This window comes from Helianthus annuus, chromosome 4 (assembly GCF_002127325.2).
Source record: "Helianthus annuus cultivar XRQ/B chromosome 4, HanXRQr2.0-SUNRISE, whole genome shotgun sequence".
Lineage (NCBI taxonomy): Eukaryota > Viridiplantae > Streptophyta > Magnoliopsida > Asterales > Asteraceae > Helianthus > Helianthus annuus.
In genome coordinates, this window is record NC_035436.2 from 16,728,934 (window position 1) to 16,748,951 (window position 20,018).

Sequence of the window (20,018 nt, forward strand, 5' to 3'; positions counted from 1 at the left end):
CATTTCTCTATTTTTCATTTATTTATTTATTTTTGCTTATTTTTCCCCGGTTTACCGTAACGAATTAAGACGATACTAATCGAATTTTCTACACACCACGAACCAAAACGATACCGACTTAATCACTGCTGCATCATGCAAAAAAATTGTTGCCCATCGTGAAGTACAGACCTACCTACACAACTAGTTATACATTAAATTAAACACACACACACACATATATATATATATATATATAACAAAATACACACATATACATATATAACTATTGGGGAGAAACACAATAAAAACCAACCCGACATTATCCCTCATTCGAGAACGCCCTTGCACTTGCACACGAGCTTGCCACCCCCTTCTACGTCCTTTCACGAGCGTTGATGTCGATACCCGTATATCACCACATATCTCCCAAAAATACCCATCTCACCCTAAAAAATTACAACTCTGCCACCAAACTAGAACGTGTATCGTTTCCTGATTTAACATCTCTTTGTTAACGGCCAACGAAATTTATTAAAAATCAACTGGTCAATCTAACCGATTAACCGACATTAATACAAGGTCCACCAAAAAACAGAACATTAAGCTCCCATACAATGTAAATTAAAACTACACCAATCTTCCCACGTCAAGCCACGACAATTTGCTCTATTTTTTTTACCCAAAGAAAGCTATAAGTTTTGATCTCCTCCTTTATGCTCGCCAAAGTTATTCGCTTGTCGTTAAAAATGGCGTCATTGCAATTCTTCCAAATTATCCATAGAGTAATCTGAAGAATGGAAAGAATAACCTTGTGTCATACTCCGGACCACGGTACCTGTCTTGCACCTTCACGACATCTTTTAGATCCAGAAAAAACACACTTCCAAGTGTGCACCATGTGGCAACGAATTCCCAAACCTGTTGGGTTAGCCCACATGCGATAAATAAGTGATTGGCTTCTTTATCTTGGTCCCCACAAAAATTACACACGACTGAAGGAATGCACAAATTTTGTTTTCTTAAGTCCACCTTTGTAGGCAACTTGCTTAAAACGACCCGCCAAGATATAAAGTTTATTTTTAGAGGAACCCACCCTCTCCAAATAAAATTTAAACCAATATCATAAAATATCTTTCTTTCAATAATGTGTCAGAACGCTTTTTACGAAAAAAACAACCCGAGGTTTCGGGGTTCCAGAACCATTTATCCCCACCAGTCTCGAAAGAACAAGAAGAAAAGGCTTCATAAAGGGGACCCAACTCAGTCGTTTCCTCCTGTGAAGCAGGCTGTCTCATCCAGCTAAAAACGAGATGTGTCGCCTCATTTTCCACCAATACCCGGTCCGCGACTAAAGCCAACTTCTGTCTTTCCAACATAAATAAATTAGGAAGTTTTTTACACATTAGCTCATCAAATAGGCCCTCCCTCCAAAACGAAACCTGTTTTTCGCGACCCGACCTAGCTTGAAACAAACTCGCCAAATTGATTCCCGAAGCCTCAAAATCATTTGAAATTTTAACCATATACTTCCAAGGGCCCGGGGCGGACAACTTATCCGGGATAAAGCTCAAATTCCTTGAGTTGTAATGGAGACTCCAAACTATCTTTCGCCAAAGACTATCACGGTCCACCTTAAAACGTCGCCACCACTTTGCTAACATGGCATTATTAGCAACCCGAAGCGAGCCGAAACCCAAACCTCCAAGATCCTTCGGTGCCATAATATTCTTCTAAGCTACCCACTTTGTTTTTGCTTGTTCCGAAGATCCTCCCCACAAAAACTCTCTATGCAACCTTTCCAAGCTTTTTATGACTTGAATTGGGGCTTTGTAGAGAGAAAAATAATAAGTAGGGAGAGAATTCAAAACCGACTTCACTAGCGTGACCCGTCCCCCATAAGAAAGGGTGTTGCTCTTCCAAAATGCAAGTCTCTTTTTAAAAAGATTCACTGTTCCCAGTGCCTTACCAAGTTCATATTTGCACCAACTTGCAAACCCAAATACTTAAAAGGAAACGTCCCGACTTTGCATCTCAAAACCTCCACCATTGCTTGGATTTGCCCTGGTCCACCCCAACTCCAAAAATACTACTTTTTGCAAGATTTACAAAACACCGAAGAATTCGGTTTACAACCCCGATGCTAAATAAAAACACCGAAGAATTCGGTTTAAATTGCGAGCATTATTTAACGACCATTCTCCACAAAATATAACATCATTGGCATACAAAAAATAAGACAATACCAGACCGCTCATTGATACCGAGATGCCTTTGAACAAACCGATAGAGCACACTTTCTTCATGACACCCATTAGAGCCTCCATTTCCAAAATGAAAAGAAACGGAGACAAAGGATCCCCTTGTCTTAATCCTCTAAAATATGGAAATTCTAGAGTCGGTGAACCATTCACAAGAACCGAAGCACTCACGATGGACACGATTGTCATGAACCAAGATTTCCATTTTAGACCAAAATTCATTTGCACCAAAATAGAGTTTTGGAACCCCCAAGAAGTCATAACCTTTCTCTATACCAACTTTGAACAAAAGACCTTTCTTCTACCCCCCGCCTGTCATAAACAAGAAAACCACGACACGTCAATACATCCCCCTAATAATATCCACGTGTCCGATGACGTCAGCTTACTGTGGTCCCCTCACCGAACCCTTTAAAACTCTCCGTTCAGCCCTATGCGCCAAAAACACACACCTCTCTCTCTCTCTATATATATATCTCTCTCTCTCTCACACATCTCTCTCTAACTCTCTCTCTCTCTATATCGATCGATCAAGCACTCGCACCGTCAATCGGAACTCAGAAGTATGAACATCTTACTCAATTTAACAATATCTGTATCTGTGAATGTAAAATTTTACGATTATCTGTTCAAATTTCACATTTGTTCTGTTCCGATCGTTGACTGTACCTCTTGTTGATTGTTTGTTTAGTAACTGCTCGTTATCTGTAGGATAATCGATTGCGATTGCCTTTCGTTGTGCGATGATTGTGATAGCCACTCGATTGTTAGGTTTCGTAACTATTAAGCTAACTGCGGCAGTAATTTGTGCACATTCATCACTTTTATGTGAGTCGGTTGGTGTTTAAGGCTCATCGTTCAAGCGTTTTGGCTTTTGGTTGAAAATCTAGGGTTTCTGTAACGTGATTTTGTTTAAAATAGTGGATTATGTGTATATTGTTCATTTTGTTGGTTATTTGTTTAGTAGCTGCTTGTTATCTGTAGGATATGTGATTGAGATTGCTTTTTGTTATGCGATGATTGTGATATACAGTCGTTGTTAGGTTTTGTAGGTTTTAAGCAACTGCGGAAGTAATTTGTTCATATTCATCATTATTATGTGACTCGGTTGATGTTTAAGGGCTCATAGTTCAAGAGTTTTGGCTTTTGGTTGAAAATTTAGGGTTTCTGTGCTGTTTGATTAACGTGATTTTGTTTAGAATGGTGGATTATGTGTATGTTGTTGATTTTGTATTGTGATAACCACTTGATTATTAGGTTTCGTAACTATTAAGCTAAGGCCATGTGTAGTCATAAAGCCCTTGTGGGGCGTTATGTGACACGTGTCGTGCCACGTCATACGGGGGCTTTATATCACTAGAGTCCGTAGTCATAAAGCCCCTACCCATCATTACCTAATTATTAATTTTCAATTTTATTAATTAATTATTAAAACCCTTAATAATTTTTGATTGGTCAAACAATTAAATCATTCTCACATCACGCCGCGAAAAGGATAGCGCCGCCCCCCATTTTCACCCCCATAGCGCCGCCCGTCGCGGTGTGCGGGGCGCTATGGGGCGCTATAACCCAAAAAAAGCCCTTGTTCGCGCTCCACTACATATGCTCTAACTGCGGCAGTAATTTGTTCACATTCATCACTTTCATGTGACTCGGTTGATGTTTAAGGGCTCATAGTTCAAGTGTTTTGGATTTTGTTAAAAAATTTAGGGTTTCGGTGCTATCTGATTTGTTCTCGTAACGTTATTCCGTTTAGAATGGTGGATTGTGTGTGTATTGTTCACTTTGTTGATTGTTTGTTTAGTAACTGCTCGTTATCTGTAGGATATTTGATTGTGGTTGCTTTTTTGTTGTGTGATGATTGTGATAAACAGTCGATTGTTAGGTTTCGTAGGTCTTAAGCTAACTGCGGCAGTAATCTGTTCACATTCATCGCTATTATGTGACTTGTTTGGTGTTTAAGGGCTCATAGTTCAAGCATCTTGGCTTTTGTTCAAAAATCTAGGGTTTCTGTGTCGTTTGATTAGTTTTTTCGTAACGTGATTTTGTTTAGAATGGTGGATTGTGTATACTGCTCATTTTGTTGATTGTTTGTTTAGTAACTTCTCGTTATCTGTAGGATATTTGATTGCAATTGCTTTTTTGTTGTATGATGATTGTGATAAACAGTCGATTGTTAGGTTTCGTAGGTCTTAAGCTAACTGCGGCAGTAATGTGTTCACATTCATCGCTATTATGTGACTCGTTTGGTGTTTAAGGGCTCATAGTTCAAGCGTTTCGCTTTTCTTCACAAATCTAGTGTTTCTGTGTTGTTTGATTAGTTTTTCGTAACGTGAATTTGTTTAGAATGGTGGATTATGTGTATACTGTTCATTTTGTTGATTGTTTGTTTAGTAACTGCTCGTTATCTGTAGGATTTTCAATTGCGATTGCCTTTTGTTGTGCGATGATTGTGATATACAGCCAATTGTTAGGTTTCGTAGGTCTTAAGCTAACTGCGGCATTAATTTGTTCACATTCATCACTATTACGCGACTCGGTTGGTGTTTAAGGGCTCATAGTTCAAGCGTTTTGGCTTTTGTTCGAAAATCTAGGGTTTCTGTGCTGTCTGATAAGAATGGTGGATTATGTGTGTCTTGTTTGTTTGGCGATTGATATCTTCTAGAGAAATGCTTTGTTAATTGGGGGTTGTATTGGTTTTGGAGATCAACAGTTTGACCAATAATTTAGTTAAATATGTAGAGGTTATTTTGTGCTTACTTTTAAATTATCATTGACAGAGTCATCTGATGATGGGAAGTGGTAGAACAAAAGAAAATGGCAAGGCGCCTGCATATGCTAGTAGCATTTCTCCAAACACGCATCCACCTAGCAGTATGACTCTTCTTGACGGAAATGTTAATGAAGAAAATTTCGATTCCATTCTAGATATGCCTTTCTCTATTGCTGGTTGGGAGGATATTCATCGGGCTGTTGCACAAGGACCCCCTGAAACTATCAGAAACCCTAGGGCTTACTCAACGGACCTTAATAGCTTTCAGAATCCCCAAATTAACCCAAGTTCCAATAGTTCTAATACAAATCTTCAAGCTGTTCCATTATTGCCCGAATGGAACATGGGATGGGGTCAACAATATATGAATCAAGGGAATAATGGAGAATCGAGTTTCGGATCTTTTAATAGACCACAGGTAAATAGAGATGTTACCGGTTCATCTTCTGTATATTTCCCTATAGACACTGCACCAGTGCATACTCGAAACAATGTCAATTTGAATACCAATCAAAGTGGGTTTCAAGGGAAATTTGAGGGCAGTTTTTTGAGTCTTGGACTTGGAGGTACCTCGGATACCGTGTCTAGCTCGCAACTGGATAGCAGAGAGATATCTAATAAGCTTAAAGAAGCAGCTTCAAATGAGTTAAAGATAGCTCGTATGGGTTCCCAGATTAACTATAGTGGCTTTTCTAATCAGTATAGTCATGTCGGTCGAATGTCCCCAACCATCAATGAGTTTGGATCCCCTTCAACTGAGTTAAAGATGGTTAATGCTCGAAAAGCTACAGGTCAAACTGTAGATGCTGACTTTATGGCTTTTCAAAGAAACAATAGTGGTTTCCCTAATCAGTTTAGTAATGTGGATCGAATGCCCTCAATTAACTATGAGGCTGGACTTCATAGTACGTTAAATAGTGGGCTGGGTTCTAGCAGGCAAAGTATTTTACACATGCAACAACATGATAACAGGAATATAAGGTCTGGTGATATGGATCGTTATAAAGGCAATCAGCCTGTGCATCCCACAACTCTTGGTGGGAATTCTGCTCACTTTAATTCCCGACAACATAACTTGAAACCCGAGTCTGTTAAACCTTCATGGATGACCTCTAATCATACACCTGAGCAGCTACAATATGTTCGTTCTACAACTGCCAACATCCCAAATTTTGCAGGTAAGCAAGGTAATTGTTTTATTTTGGACAATACTATGATATGATGTCAAACTGCCTCACTTGTTTTAGCTCATTTTAAGTATTATTAAGGGATAATATTATACATGGGCCACCCAAGTATTAATTTGGTTTCATTTATGCATGTTCGGGCAAAAAAACTTGTGAAATTTTAAATTGACAAAATGCACCTAAATTTAAAGATTTTGTCACACCCATAGTTTTTAGAATGACAAAAATGCCATTGAATCTATTAAAGATATGTGTTGATAGTCCATCTAGATATGATGCTTTAGTGGATTTCGGAGCATTTTTTTAATTTCACAAGTCTAGATCTGAAAAAGGTTTTACAGTTAAATGACATGTTGTCAATTTACAGTTATCTGTCTCGTATATTACTTTGGTAGCCAATGTATGTTATTGCCACCAATAAATTATGTTTAGTTATATAGATTCTTTTAATGCAGGACAAGCTATATCACAAAATGCTACGCCCAATCAAGTTCTTGGGGGTAATCAGTATTCTCAGAGGACAAAAACCCCTCAGGTATCTTGGGTAGGCTGTGGTCCAGCTGGCCTCAATGCACCGTTTCCCAAAAGGCTGGGAGTTGAGTCCAGTGTAAGAAGTAGCCCTCGAAGTTCTCAGGGACATCTATCCCCCATGGGAACAAGCTTGCAGACAACTAATCCAGGTATCTTACCCCCCCCCCCCCCCCACACACACACACACACAGAGGCCTGTAAACAAACACGGGCATGTTCGTGTTCGTTCATTTAACTGTAACCGGACACGAACATATATTTGAACACAATTTTTTGTTCATGTTCGTTCATTAAGAAAATGAACATGATCTTGTTTGTTTATGTTCGTTTGTTTAAAACCTAAACGAACAGTTCATGGACGTAAATAAACATAAACAAAGAAACTTATACAAATATAATTTAGTAAACCAAACGAACACAAATGAACAAAATTGACAAACACAAATAAACATAAAGTAGTTTTTTATATAAATTCATACTTAAGAGTTCATATCGGAAGACCCTTTTTTTTATTAGGAAGTCCAATTACTAACTAGTTAATTTTATATAAATAGTTAGAAACCCAATTTAATGTTTATATTTATATTAATATAACTACTTATGTATTTATTAAATTTTTAACAAACATAAACGAAAGTAAACAAACAAACATAAATGAAAGAACATAAACGGACGTTCACGAACATAAATGAATGAACAAAACGTGTGTTCATGTTCGTTTGGTTAATTAAATGAACAAAAAATATGGGTTCATATTCATTTGTTTATTTAAATAAACGAACATAAATGAACTTCCCGTCGAACAGTTCATGAACGTTTGGTTCGTTCACAAACCTACACACACACGATTTTTATATAGTTATAGTCGATGTATGATTGCTACTTGAACTTTTTCGCCAACTGTGGAGTGAATTCTGTAATATTTAGTTATCTATGTTCTGTATATTCAGGTCAGAACTGTCAATTTTCAGATAAAGGATCCACCCAGATGCCACATAATGTTCTTAGGCCTATTGGTATGATTACTTGATTTTTTTTCCTCAAAAAGATTGCTGTTACTGTATAATTAAAATTGGTTTCATGCAAATCAGGTCGAAGTGATGGTGCTCCTGTTACTTACCCCATGAGTTTTCAAGAACCATTTTTTGCATACGGTAAATAAAAACGCACACGTTTTGAGGTTAGTACAATACAAGTCCGTGCTGGCAGTGTTACATATTTAATGCTTGTTGTTTTATATTTTTTTAGGCCAAACTGAAAATGCACTGATTCAGCGTCCCAAAGGTACACAAGGAGCACCTTCCGGTTCTACCAATGGTATGTCACACTCTTTGCATTTTGATAAAAAACTAGTTTTTTTAATCGCCACGCCTTGGGGCAGCGCCGTGCGCAAAATGATAACGTATAGACTACAATCAACCAGCCTCGTTTCCGAACTAAATTTACGTCAAAACGTATGATAGCTCAAATTTATACCTTCGAATCATAACATATTACATTTGCCCCAATTTGTTTTCAAACAAAATTTACGTCAAAACGTAACTCAAAATGTACATAAAAAACATTTTATAATTGACCCGACTTGCTTTCAAACAAAAATTACGTTAAAGCAAAGTTTGGGGGTAGAATGGGGTACATGCTGAAAGTTTGAGGGTTAAAGAGAAGTTAGAAAGTATGGCGGCCTTTTTTGTCAAGTTAGAAAGTAGGAAGGGTCATTTTTATCAAGTTAGAAATTTGAGGGGTGTAATTTGTCAATTTAGAAAAGTTGGGGTGATTTTTGTCAAATCAGAAACGTGGTCAGCACCGACTTTTCAGTTTAAGGTTATATATAATTGTGACTCATTTCCATGTTGTATTTGTGCAGATTTAAGTGTGGATAGTCAACCCCAAAAGTTTGACTTTCGTGTTAGGTCACATCATAAGAGAACTGCAGTTGCACCCCAATCAGCTTCCCATTGGGTTAAACGCCAGAAGATGATTCATCCAACAGTTCATCATTCTATGCCAAAACCACCTGTGCCTGTAACTTCTCCTCTTGTTCATCCTTCTATACCAGTCAGGTCACGGACTCAATACGCGGGCCCCGTTGCTGCTCGTGTTCCTCCTGTTATACCGTGTGTATCAAATGCTAAAGCGCGTGTTCCTGTAGCAAGTGCCCCTGCTGTTTCTTATATTAAATGGAAAGGTATGCCATTTCATTTTTTGCATCGAGTCTTTGCATATTGATATCTTGATGCAATGGTGTTATCGACCATTAGCCATCTTTTCACTAGAATTGGGAGTAAAATGCCATTTTGGATCTCTAAGGTTTGGCCGATTTGCGACTTTCGTCCAAAGGTTTATTTTTCCACATCTAGATCCATAAGGTTAGAAATCTTACGATTTTCATCTGGCTCATTAACTCCATCCATTGTTTCTCCGTTAAGTCAGTGGTATTTCCGTCTTTTTTGTTAACTTAAAGGGCAATTCGGTTCTTTTGATGGGTATTCGGTCTTTTTACATACAATGGAAAAGGCTGAATTGCCCTTTAAGTTAACAAAAAGACGGGAATATCCCTGACTTAACCGATGAAAATGAATGGAGCTAACGAGCCGGATGAAAATGGCAAGATTTCAAACCTTTTGGATCCAGTTGCGAAAAAACAAACCTTTAGACGGAAGTCGCAAAGCTGTCCAAACCTCAGGGACGAAAATGCCATTTTACTTCGAGAATTGGTATAAACAAAACTGAGTACGCACTAGTTGGCTAATAAAGTAGCTTCAATACACGGGTAGTCTTAATGCATTAATTATGGTCACAAAAACAATTATGTTATGATAATAAATAAGATCTTTTAATCATGGGGCTCATTGTGATGATGTACAATATGTTGTCTTAAGAGCTCTTGTATAGTTGTATATATCTCTTACGACCTTTGTTTCTAAGGATGCTTCATTTCAACAATGTACATATATTTACGATAAATAATCAATGCACCAAGTATGATCACGAAAAAATATTGTTGTTATAATAATATAAACATCTTAAAAAATACACAGGAGGTTGTAAGCATTGAAAATACACTTTGGGTGACTTCTGACTAGCTCAAACCGTATGACCCGTTTCCTTTTATAATCTTATCTCAGCTAGACATGTAAACGAAATGAACGTTCATGAATTGTTCGGCAGGAAGTTCGTTTATTTAAATTAACGAACGAACATGAAGACGATTTTCTGTTCATTTAATTTACCTAACGAACATGAACACACGTTAGCGTTCGTTTATGTTCTTTCATTTATGTTCATTCATATATCTTTGTTTGTTTAACTTTTAGATAAATACATATGTAGTTAAATAAAAAGGGGCTTTCTAACTACTTGAATGAATATAACTAATTGGTAATCTCTCTGTGTTTTGAAACGGGGTAAGTTTGGTTGACCCAAAACACTTCTGCCCAATCTCTTTGTGTTTCAAAACGGGCTAAGTTTAGTTGACCCAAAACACGAGTGGTTGATTTTAGGTGAGGGTGTTAGTGAATCGGAGTGGTGGTGGTCGCGTCGCCGGTGGACAGCAGTAGGGTTAGGTTTAGGGGGTGGAGGTTTGTGGTGGCGGAGGTGGAAGTTGGTCGGAGTGGTGGTGAACGTGGGTGGTTGTTGTAAGGGCGGAGAGGCGGAGCGAATGGGGAGGTCATATACGCCGGAGGTCGTTAGCGGTGGTTACTGGTTAGTTGCAGGTTGTAGAGGTGGTCCGGTGATAATGATGTTGGTGGTCGAAGGTGGATGTGGTGGAGGTGTTGGTGTTGGTGGTTGAAGGTGGCTATGGTGGGGGTCTTGGTGGAAGATGGAAGGATTGAAAGGTGCAAATTGGGGCTTTCAAGGGGATGATATCTGTTATAAGGGTTTATAAGATACAAAATTACCGTATTGCCCTTCGTTCTCAAAGTAAAAGGACATAAATGCCCAAGTCAACTAACAGAAGTTTGGCCCAGGGACTTGATTGCGAGCAATTGACAACCACAGGGACCGGACTGTTTGGTTTCTTCAAATGAGGGCTGAAAGTGTGATTGGGTCTAAACCCCAGGGACTGAAATTGTAGTTTACTCTTCTTATTATAATATGTATTAAATATAATAATCTACTTACAAAAGGTATGCCGCTATAGCAAGAATCTAATGTTTCAATCAAGGCAATTTACTAAGTTATATGCATCATGAGAAGACTTTCGTCTCGTATGACCCGTTTCTTTCATAGATAATTCTTTTGATTAATGCAGCATGCTAACGACTTTGATTACACGCAGATCCCAATGCAACTTCTAAACCGAGTGGACACAAGTGCTTTTTATGCAAGAGGGACGTTGCTTTCACATCAGAAGGCGACGTATTCCAACCTGCGGTGCCACCACCCGTTGCAGTTCTACCATGTGGGCATACATTTCATGATCAATGCTTACAAAACATCACTCCTGATGACCAAGCTAAAGATCCGCCTTGCATTCCTTGCGCCCTCGGTGAAAATTAGGTCGCATTCTTACCCAAATTTTACATGGGTTATATTATGGTCATATAGATATAATATTTAAGGGACAGTTTTTTTGGTGGGTGATAAGAGGGAAGTAAATGTATTATTATGTATATACATACAGAGAAGCGATATTTAATATTAAGCCAGATGGGATTGTGCTAATGCACCATTAAGTATTAATAACTATGCTATATTGGATGTTTGTGGCTTTAGAATTTTGATATTACTTAGTTGAAATGTTTAGTTAACTGATTTGCTCTAGTCTTTTTAAAGCTTTTACTCTATGCAGAAATCAAGCTAAACTTGAAGATTCGAGCTCTATGTTTAAAGCTTGGACCTGGCTCTTGGTTTGTTGAAAAATCTTTAAGCTTAAAACTTGGCGTGTTCATCAATTATTAGTATAAAAATTTATAAATTATAATCTTATATATAACATAATATGTCATATTTAGTTATTCTATCATATTTGTATGTGTAATTAGCATTGTTGCAAAAGTCGCTAGGCGTTCCCTAGTCGGTTGACCGGGGAGTTGAGAGTACCTGCTTAGGGTGAGAGTACTCGTAGAGTACTTTGACATGTTAAATTATAAAGAAATTAGTTTTAGGAAATTGAATATATATCATTTAATGTAAATTTACTAATATTTATAACAAAATATGGGAAAATGATATTCATTTCTTTAATATGATAGCATAGAAATTATATTTTATGTTTTTAAAGTTAAACTCGACCCGAATTGACCTAGTAGATCCGATTTTGGCCGAGGTTGACCACGTTTGATATATTCCGAGTAACTAGGTGGAGTTGAATAAAGTTGCCTCTGCAGCCTACTTTGTAGGGATTACTCGGGGAGTATTCGGCCTTGGAGACCTTGTTTTATACCCACGGGAATTGGTGTTTTTTATTTTTTAAGGGTGAGCTTCATGTATAAAGTTACCACACTCTTCAAATCGAAGAATCCCGTATTGCCCCACTTTGGTCAGGCTATGTTGTCTTAATCGGGTCCACGCTGGCTTCAAAGTTTGGCTTTTTTGGGCGTTCCTCTAGGAAACCATACCGCCGGCTGACCTGTCAATTTTGTCTTTTTTTTGGTCTTTTAGGTTAAGGTTTTCTCTATAAATACGAGTTTGGCTATATTTTTTTTGGTATATCCTGTTTTTGTTTTACGATTTTTTTTTTTTTTGGTTTTGATTATCGTTTGTTTACTACCTAGCATGATTTTACAACCATGTTCCGCAACTGAGGGAGGGGGTTAAACACTAGTTATATTACAAAAGCAATTCCACATTAACTTAGATATTCCTTTCTTTTTTTTTTTTTTTTAGTTTTTAACACTTGTACTATAATAATATACGTCTTTTAAATTTTAACCCATTTATTTTTCATTTAATTTGATTTTCTTTAATAACTTGCATTTGTTAGTTTCTTAAAAAAGTTGAATGCGCAACTGTGTTTAATCTCTTTTTCTTGACGTTCTGGCATAAACTTCGTTGAAAATAAGGTTGCATTCAAAATGGAGTTTTTTATTAATTTATTTTGTAGACTATAGCGAGTGTCGATGTCGTATCACTACTGTGATCAACCGAATTAATTCTGACCGAACAATGTCGGATCCGTATCAGTATAATCAGAAATCGTACATTATGAAACAAATGTCAATAACCTTTTGAGCATAACACGCCTTTGAGGGGGTAAGGTCCCAAAAAGCCTCACCTCGAGCACATAGGACCATACCACATCCTCATATTCTAACCCTCTTTAGACCTTGCGCGGTCGTGCACTGGTCCTACAAAGGGAGCTTAGAAGATAAACAGCAAGCAACACCTGCGCGACAAAAGGGAACTAATGTATCCCTGCGCCTCTCTCCATAACAAACAGGGATAAAAATCTCAGTTAGCACTCCCGCTTAAATAATACCCAGACTTGGATATTATTTACTTCACTGATACCACGCGATAAGGAGTCACACTGGATTATGGCAGTAATCTTCTAGAAGACTCAATCGTGCACCACCAGACGGTTATAACCATCTGACCACGTGTCATCATCCCAGGCTCCCTTGAAGTCACGGTGATGGCATGGAATTAAAGAGAAATCTCCACTTGCCCACTTTCCACGTGGCAATACCCCAACCGTTGATCTAAATCGCTATCCGTGTGCTCTCACATCCGATTAAGAGAATTAACGGAGGGGAAAATAACCGCTTACGGGGTTGGCATCTTCCGTCAACATTTCAATAACATGTTTCCCGCCCAAAACTTCGGCTATAAATAGAAGAGTAATTCAGGTATAATTCTCAAGTTACATTCACTTCACTTATACTTCTTCTTCTTCAAATACCGAAACTTATTCTCACGCCGGAGGGTGGTCACGGAGAGAACCCCCATTCTCCCCGTGGCGAGTCTAACGGTGTCTGTTTTGCAGCTATCGAGAAGAGAAGAAGATCTGTCCCCTTGAACCGAACGAGGAGAAACCAACCCTTTTATGCAGAACCTAACCCCCTGGTTTATCTGATTCCGGTCATTTAACCAGTGTTTCTTCATTGGCGCCCACCGATTTCTCTGTTTCATCCGTTTTTTCTCGTTTTGATTCACCTTGTCATTTCCATTTTCTAAATGGAGGAAACTTCGACTCACCGTCAAACCGGCCCTCGGTCAAATTTCGGCAACAATACTCAAGTTGAGGGTATTGTAGAAGAAGCTTCGGATGACAATGAAGTGCAATACACTGATAATCATCCAAATGAACCTGTCACTCCAGGGATGCAACTTGAAATCCCTGTAAGCTCAATTTTACCCCCAGGAGAGACTCCTATTTTCTGGTATGTCAGATCTCAGGGAGCATTAAATGTTGTGTATGCACAACTCTGTGCACAAACTGCTCCCCCAACTCAATCGCGAAGGCCTGTATCCCGTGCTAGGGCACCATCGGTACCTCATGTTTCTCAACATGATGGACCATCACGAGTCCAGATCGAAGAAACCGAGGGTTACTCTAGATCTCCATCGAGATACGAGTATACCCATTAGTTATGGTTTTTGGTTTCAATAGCAGTCGGTTGAGCCGCTGTAACACGCGGACATAACCCATTAGTTACTTCAATATGCATTATATATTTATATTATGTGATAAAAAAAATATTATATTGGTATGAATAATAGGTTGATTTAGGCTTTGGGGCACCTATGAAGTGCAAGATCGTTTACAACGCAAGCTCGTTTACAACCTTAGGCCATATCACTTTTTGGTTCAACTTTTTAGAGTTTTATACATAACTAGTGTGTTAGTGCGTCAAATATGTTCAAAATATTATATATATTTATTTTCAAACCATAAAACTTTGTATAAGATGTATAGTTATGAATTTACATCGATATAGATGATAAACAAGTAAAAAGCTGCGTTGCTACCCATTTTTAATAGCAAAACTAAGTCTTTTAAAAACTACGTCCATAGATCTCGGAGTCATAACATTATTATGCATGACCCTTTAAAGTCGACTAAGTAAGTCCACAACCTCTGACGCCAGAAAACCAAAAGTATCAAAAGCAAATGGAATAAAAATAATATAAGGACACTTGTTACAATTCTTGGATTTTGTTATAGTATGTATCACCTTCTGGTTCATATAGCATGTCTGAACAAGCTCGTTTTTATAAACTCTCGGATTCCTATCAACGATTACGATGAAGAATATTACTATTTACTAGGAATAAGTCCAAGCACAATGTGTGCTTGGTGTAGTTGTATCCCCCCCCCCCTATTTTTTCCTGTTTTTCTCTTTTGTAGTGCACGGTCCTCTCAACCGCCGGAGTGATCCCACTCTCCGGGAGCCGCTACCCGACCAAGCTAGCTCCGCGGTGAATTCCCCTTGCCGAGTTCTTACCCTGGGCGACATATGCCACTCCCAATACTCGAACCTGGTACCTCTGAGAAGAGGCCAGTGGCGGACCCAGGATTTTTTTCCTGGGGGTGCGGAATTTTTTTAAAGATTTTAGACCCCTAGCTATATAAAAAAAAAATTGTTCATAGCGGGTCGGATCGGGTTGGGTCGGGTAGGGATGAGATCGGTACGATACCGTAAATACCGTTACCGAAATTGAGAAAATATTGATACCGATTACCTTATCGATTCGGTACCGGTATTTCGATACTTTACCATATTAGTAACACTTTGGTGTCATCCATTGTTTTACCTAAAAAAATTTTGTGTGCAATCCATCCATCCATTATTAATTGAACTAGAGTAATGTATAGAGGAATGTAAACAAAGGGTAAACATATTAAGTATTCAAAAACATAAAAGTTTAAACTTTTTAACTTTTTAACACATAAAAGTTTAAACTTTTTAACCTATCCTAAAATCCTATTATCTCGTGACTCTTGAACAAAATCGGATAAACATCAAAATAACAAAAAACAAAAACAAAAACAAAACATGTCGCTGGGGCGGCCTGAATTAACCAGTTTGCAGGCGGAATTTTGCAGTCGCCGACCGGAATTATGCTGTCGCTGGGCGCTGAAGTGAGGCAGAGGGAGGGCGGGAGTCGCTGGCAAGTGGCAGCGATTTGTGTGTTTTTTTTATTATGTGGACTGATTTTTTTTTAACAAACCTAGTAGTTGAGTTGAGCTTGAATGGGTATTAAGTTATTGGGCTTGATGGATTGAGTTAAGTTTTATTAAAGGGCTTAGTGGGCTAACTTGTTTACCTTATTTGACCGGGTTTCAATCCGTGTTCACAATTTTTTTTTATATAAATTCACAACATTTTTTTCTAAGGGGTGCGGTCGGAATTTTCCAAGGGGTGCGGACGAAAATTTTCAAGGGGTGCTGTCGGAATTTTTCGCGAAAAATACCACTAAATTTTTGTTTTTCAAGGGGTGCGGCCGCCCACCCACCCTATAATGTGTGTCCGCCCCTGGAAGAGGCAGGTGTCGGTGGCCAACTGGCCTACCCCAGTTGGTTCGTTGACTGTCATTCCAATGAATTGTTGTTGTGTAAAAAAAATCTAAGGTTGTTCTCTTCTATTTAATAACGATGTTAAAAGAATTGATTATATCTATTAATTTGTAACACTTCAAGGAACAGTGGTTTTTTTTTGGGTTTTGTCTTTTCTTTTTTTTTCTTTTCTTCCTTTCTTTCATTATACTAAAAATTCCTAACATGGCTTTTCTTTTGTTTTTTTCTTTTTTTGGGTTTTGTTATTTCTTACTTTCTTTGTTTTTTTCTTTAAAATAAACTTTAATATTTTCATTTTTTAATAAAATTTTGGTGTTGTTAGATATTTATTACGTTTTCCTCGAGTTTGGTCACCGTTTAGTCCCTTATAGTTTTTTTACCCCATCAAAATTTCAATACAAGTCGGTACACATTCAACTTCGTCTATGTTTTACGTCACATGAGTCACTCGATGTTAACAATTCGTGATTTTGTTTTACACTTTTTCCGATTTTGGCCGCCGTTTGGTTGCTACCTAGCACGGTTTTACACCTCACGCCCCATATTCCGCGGCAACACGGTTTTATGCCCTCGCCCGCAACGCGTGGGGGGGGGGGTTACAGTGGTTTTTTTTTGGGTTTTGTCTTTTCTTTTTTTTTCTTTTCTTCCTTTCTTTCATTATACTAAAAATTCCTAACATGGCTTTTCTTTTGTTTTTGTTCTTTTTTTGTGTTTTGTTATTTCTTACTTTCTTTGTTTTTTTCTTTTTGTAAAATAAACTTTAATATTTTCATTTTTTAATAAAATTTTGGTGTTGTTAGATATTTATTACGTTTTCCTCGAGTTTGGTCACCGTTTAGTCCCTTATAGTTTTTTTACCCCATCAAAATTTCAATACAAGTCGGTACACATTCAACTTCGTCTATGTTTTACGTCACATGAGTCACTCGATGTTAACAATTCGTGATTTTGTTTTACGCTTTTTCCGATTTTGGCCGCCGTTTGGTTGCTACCTAGCACGGTTTTACACCTCACGCCCCATATTCCGCGGCAACACGGTTTTATGCCCTCGCCCGCAACGCGTGGGGGGGGGGTTAAGACTAGTTTATATTATATTTACATATGTAACATAAATTTAATAATATTGTTAAAGACATATATTGAGGACAAGATGTGTTAACAGATTGAATTATATTATTTTCACTCCGTGCAATCGACAGTTTTTTTATATAACATGATCTTTTAATCATTAAGGGTGAGAGTGGTGCTCCCCTCAACTCACCTCACCTCGTCGAAGCCAATCAAATTCGTTCATGTCAACTCCTCTCAAGCACTTAATCACAAGAGATGATTTCACCCAAACCATTTTTTTTTTAAAAAAAAAGAAGAAAAAATGCATGATTGTTGGAACCCCTCTCTCTCCTCTTCCCTCATCTCCCCTACAAGCGGTGACTACTCACCGCACATGTAACACCCGCGCGGCAAAGAATGGCGGCGGCGGTGTTCCCCGCGTGGTGAAGAGGTTCACCGCCCTCTTTGCCGTATGCAGCCCGTTCACCCTAGGTATATAATATTAACTTTTGAACTTTGTGAGGTGCACGACATTCTACCCTAGTAATATTAATAAGCTATAGTTTTATTTTTTAATAAACTGATTTTCGTAGTTTTTTTTTTTTTCAATTAAATTGAATTTGGTAATTTAATAGATAAAAATACTTTTGAACGAAAAATGTGGCGTTTCTCATTATTGTTTGGAAAAAGTAATAATAATTGTACTAGTCTTTTTCATGTTCTATAGCGTTTCTCATTATTGTTTAGAAAAGTAATTATAATTTTACTCGTTTCATCCGGTACAAATATAAAATATTATTTTTCTCAATGTGGTCATGTTAGAAGTTGAATGTTACTCGTTCCTTTCCAGGTGTGGCCAAAATTTGTCTTGTTTGTGTTGGCATCTTTCCGTTGTAACACATGGTTTCGTTAAAATAGCAAAATTGAAATGTTGAGGATATATACATGTATCTAATAAGTAATAACCATGACAATAGAACGTGGTTAAATAATTATTTTTGGGCCTTGTGCGAGATAAAAAATTTGGGTCTTATTCGAAAATCTTAATTTAATATAAACTCATTAATCACTCAAATTTATGTGGATCTAATTTAAATAAGGAGTTAGCTAAATGCATCCCCTCTTTTACTAGTCATACCCCCTTTCTAAAAATATAGTTTAAAAGTTGTCAAATTTCACCCATCTAAACAATTCAAATATTGTTTTTAAAAACTATTATGTTTCTATAATTTGAAGACACTTTCTTTTACTAGTATTTTATTATGTTTCTATAAAACGTCATTAAAATTAATAAAAAAATATATATTTTTTAAACAACAAAAAAGTTTCAGAACTTTTTTTTGAAAAAAAAAGTTGATTTTATATTTTTTAAAATGACTCGCTTTAGTTTAAAACGTAAGAAACGATTATTTTTCAAATAAGCAAAAAAAGATTATTTTTCAATAAAATGAAGTTTTAAAAACAAATACTAGTAATAATAATTAAAGATAAAAAATGAAAGAGAAACAAAAGGGTTTGAATTATATTAATGTAAAAGTTGAAGTAGGGGGTATGTTCAGTAGAAAATGATACATTTAGCAGCACCCAATAAATAAGTAGTTTATTAATTAAAGGGAAAAATCTAGTTGACAAAATTAAGCATTAAATGTCATTAAAAAAAAAACCAAAAACCAAAAAATAAGCTAAAATAAAGAATTTGGAGATGCCTAAATTAGAACCCGGGTCTCCTTGATATTTAAACATGGAAGTAACCACTAATACAAGTGCTCATTTATGTTATCTTTGATTAAGTGTATATATATTATATCTTATACAGCGTAAATTCTATACAAAATTAAAAGAATTGGGTCTTCGAAGGGTTTGGCCCTTGTACCGTCGTCCACCCCACAACTCTACAGGACGGCCCTGCTTGCTTAGAACAAAGTTAACAAAACATTTCTAAGTTGATATAAAACATTATTTTAAATAATATTATATAATTGGAGCATGTGTCTTTCTTTCCCATTATATACAATCAATTCTATGAAAAAGTGTTTTCTACGATTCTTTAATCAAAATTATTTCTCAATTATCTTGTGTGTTCAATTTTTGAATTAAAGTTTGGATGCTTTATGTTTTTAACTCATTATATTATTATCTTATCACGTGCGGAAGAAATGCTTCTAAATGTGTGGAAATGGAATTATAATTTATTAAATGCTTGTAAATGTGTGGAAAAGGAATTATTATTTATTAGATTTAATAAATAAATCACGGACACGAGAAAAGAGCGTGAACTTAACGGAATGATACGGTCGAAGACTTTACCGGTATATTCTTTTGTTCGAACAAATTCTAATAAGATCCCTGTAATTGTATATTATTTTCGTAGAACCCCCTCACTTTTTATCTTGTTCATTAAGGTTCCTTCAAGTTTACAACTAAAATATGACATAAGTTTAGTTTTGATTTTTTTTTTTGATATTGTTTCATTTTAATTACCAGGGTAAATTACATAAGGATAGCAGGTAGATGAGTAACAAACTGCGCCGTTATCCCCTTCTGAATAGAAAACCCTAATCTACTAAAAACAAAGTCTCGTCCCATAGGGGTCGAAAAGTTGCTGTGAACCACACGCTGAACTCTAGCCAAGAACCGAACAGCCTCCGGCACCAAGGAGACGAACGTGTTAACTTTAAAATTGTTTTCTTTTTTCATTTTCTAGGTACCCTCTACACAATGACAAATAAAAAAAACCAATTATTTAGAAGTTTATCCCGATTGGATTCCCAAAT

General features: G+C 37.0%; 1 protein-coding gene across 4 annotated transcripts; it reads left to right on the forward strand.

The window, feature by feature from the left end:
- The first annotated feature begins 2,598 nt into the window (after window positions 1–2,598).
- Window positions 2,599–11,664, forward strand: LOC110935869. Of its 4 annotated transcripts, XM_022178218.2 has the most exons (9): window positions 2,600–2,803; window positions 5,021–6,200; window positions 6,656–6,880; window positions 7,682–7,747; window positions 7,823–7,885; window positions 7,980–8,048; window positions 8,596–8,916; window positions 11,011–11,231; window positions 11,524–11,664. In XM_022178218.2, the coding sequence occupies exons 1-8, from the start codon at window positions 2,615–2,617 to the stop codon at window positions 11,229–11,231; spliced, it is 2,334 nt and encodes a 777-aa protein (XP_022033910.2). In that variant the 5' UTR covers window positions 2,600–2,614; the 3' UTR covers window positions 11,524–11,664. The 4 variants fall into 4 exon arrangements, with proteins under 4 accessions (XP_022033912.2, XP_022033910.2, XP_022033909.2 ...); XM_022178220.2 differs by lacking the exon at window positions 11,524–11,664 and having other exon boundaries at window positions 2,599–2,803; window positions 7,703–7,747; window positions 11,011–11,396; XM_022178217.2 differs by lacking the exon at window positions 11,524–11,664 and having other exon boundaries at window positions 11,011–11,489.
- Window positions 11,665–20,018: the final 8,354 nt, after the last annotated feature.

Excerpts from the sequence above, each read along its gene's own strand:
- LOC110935869 (XM_022178218.2), top strand. The coding sequence starts at position 2,615 with ATGACGTCAGCTTACTGTGGTCCCCTCACCGAACCCTTTAAAACTCTC. Across the intron at positions 7,748-7,822 it reads TAATGTTCTTAGGCCTATTG|GTCGAAGTGATGGTGCTCCT; the intron begins GTATGATTACTT and ends CATGCAAATCAG. Across the intron at positions 8,917-11,010 it reads TTCTTATATTAAATGGAAAG|ATCCCAATGCAACTTCTAAA; the intron begins GTATGCCATTTC and ends GATTACACGCAG.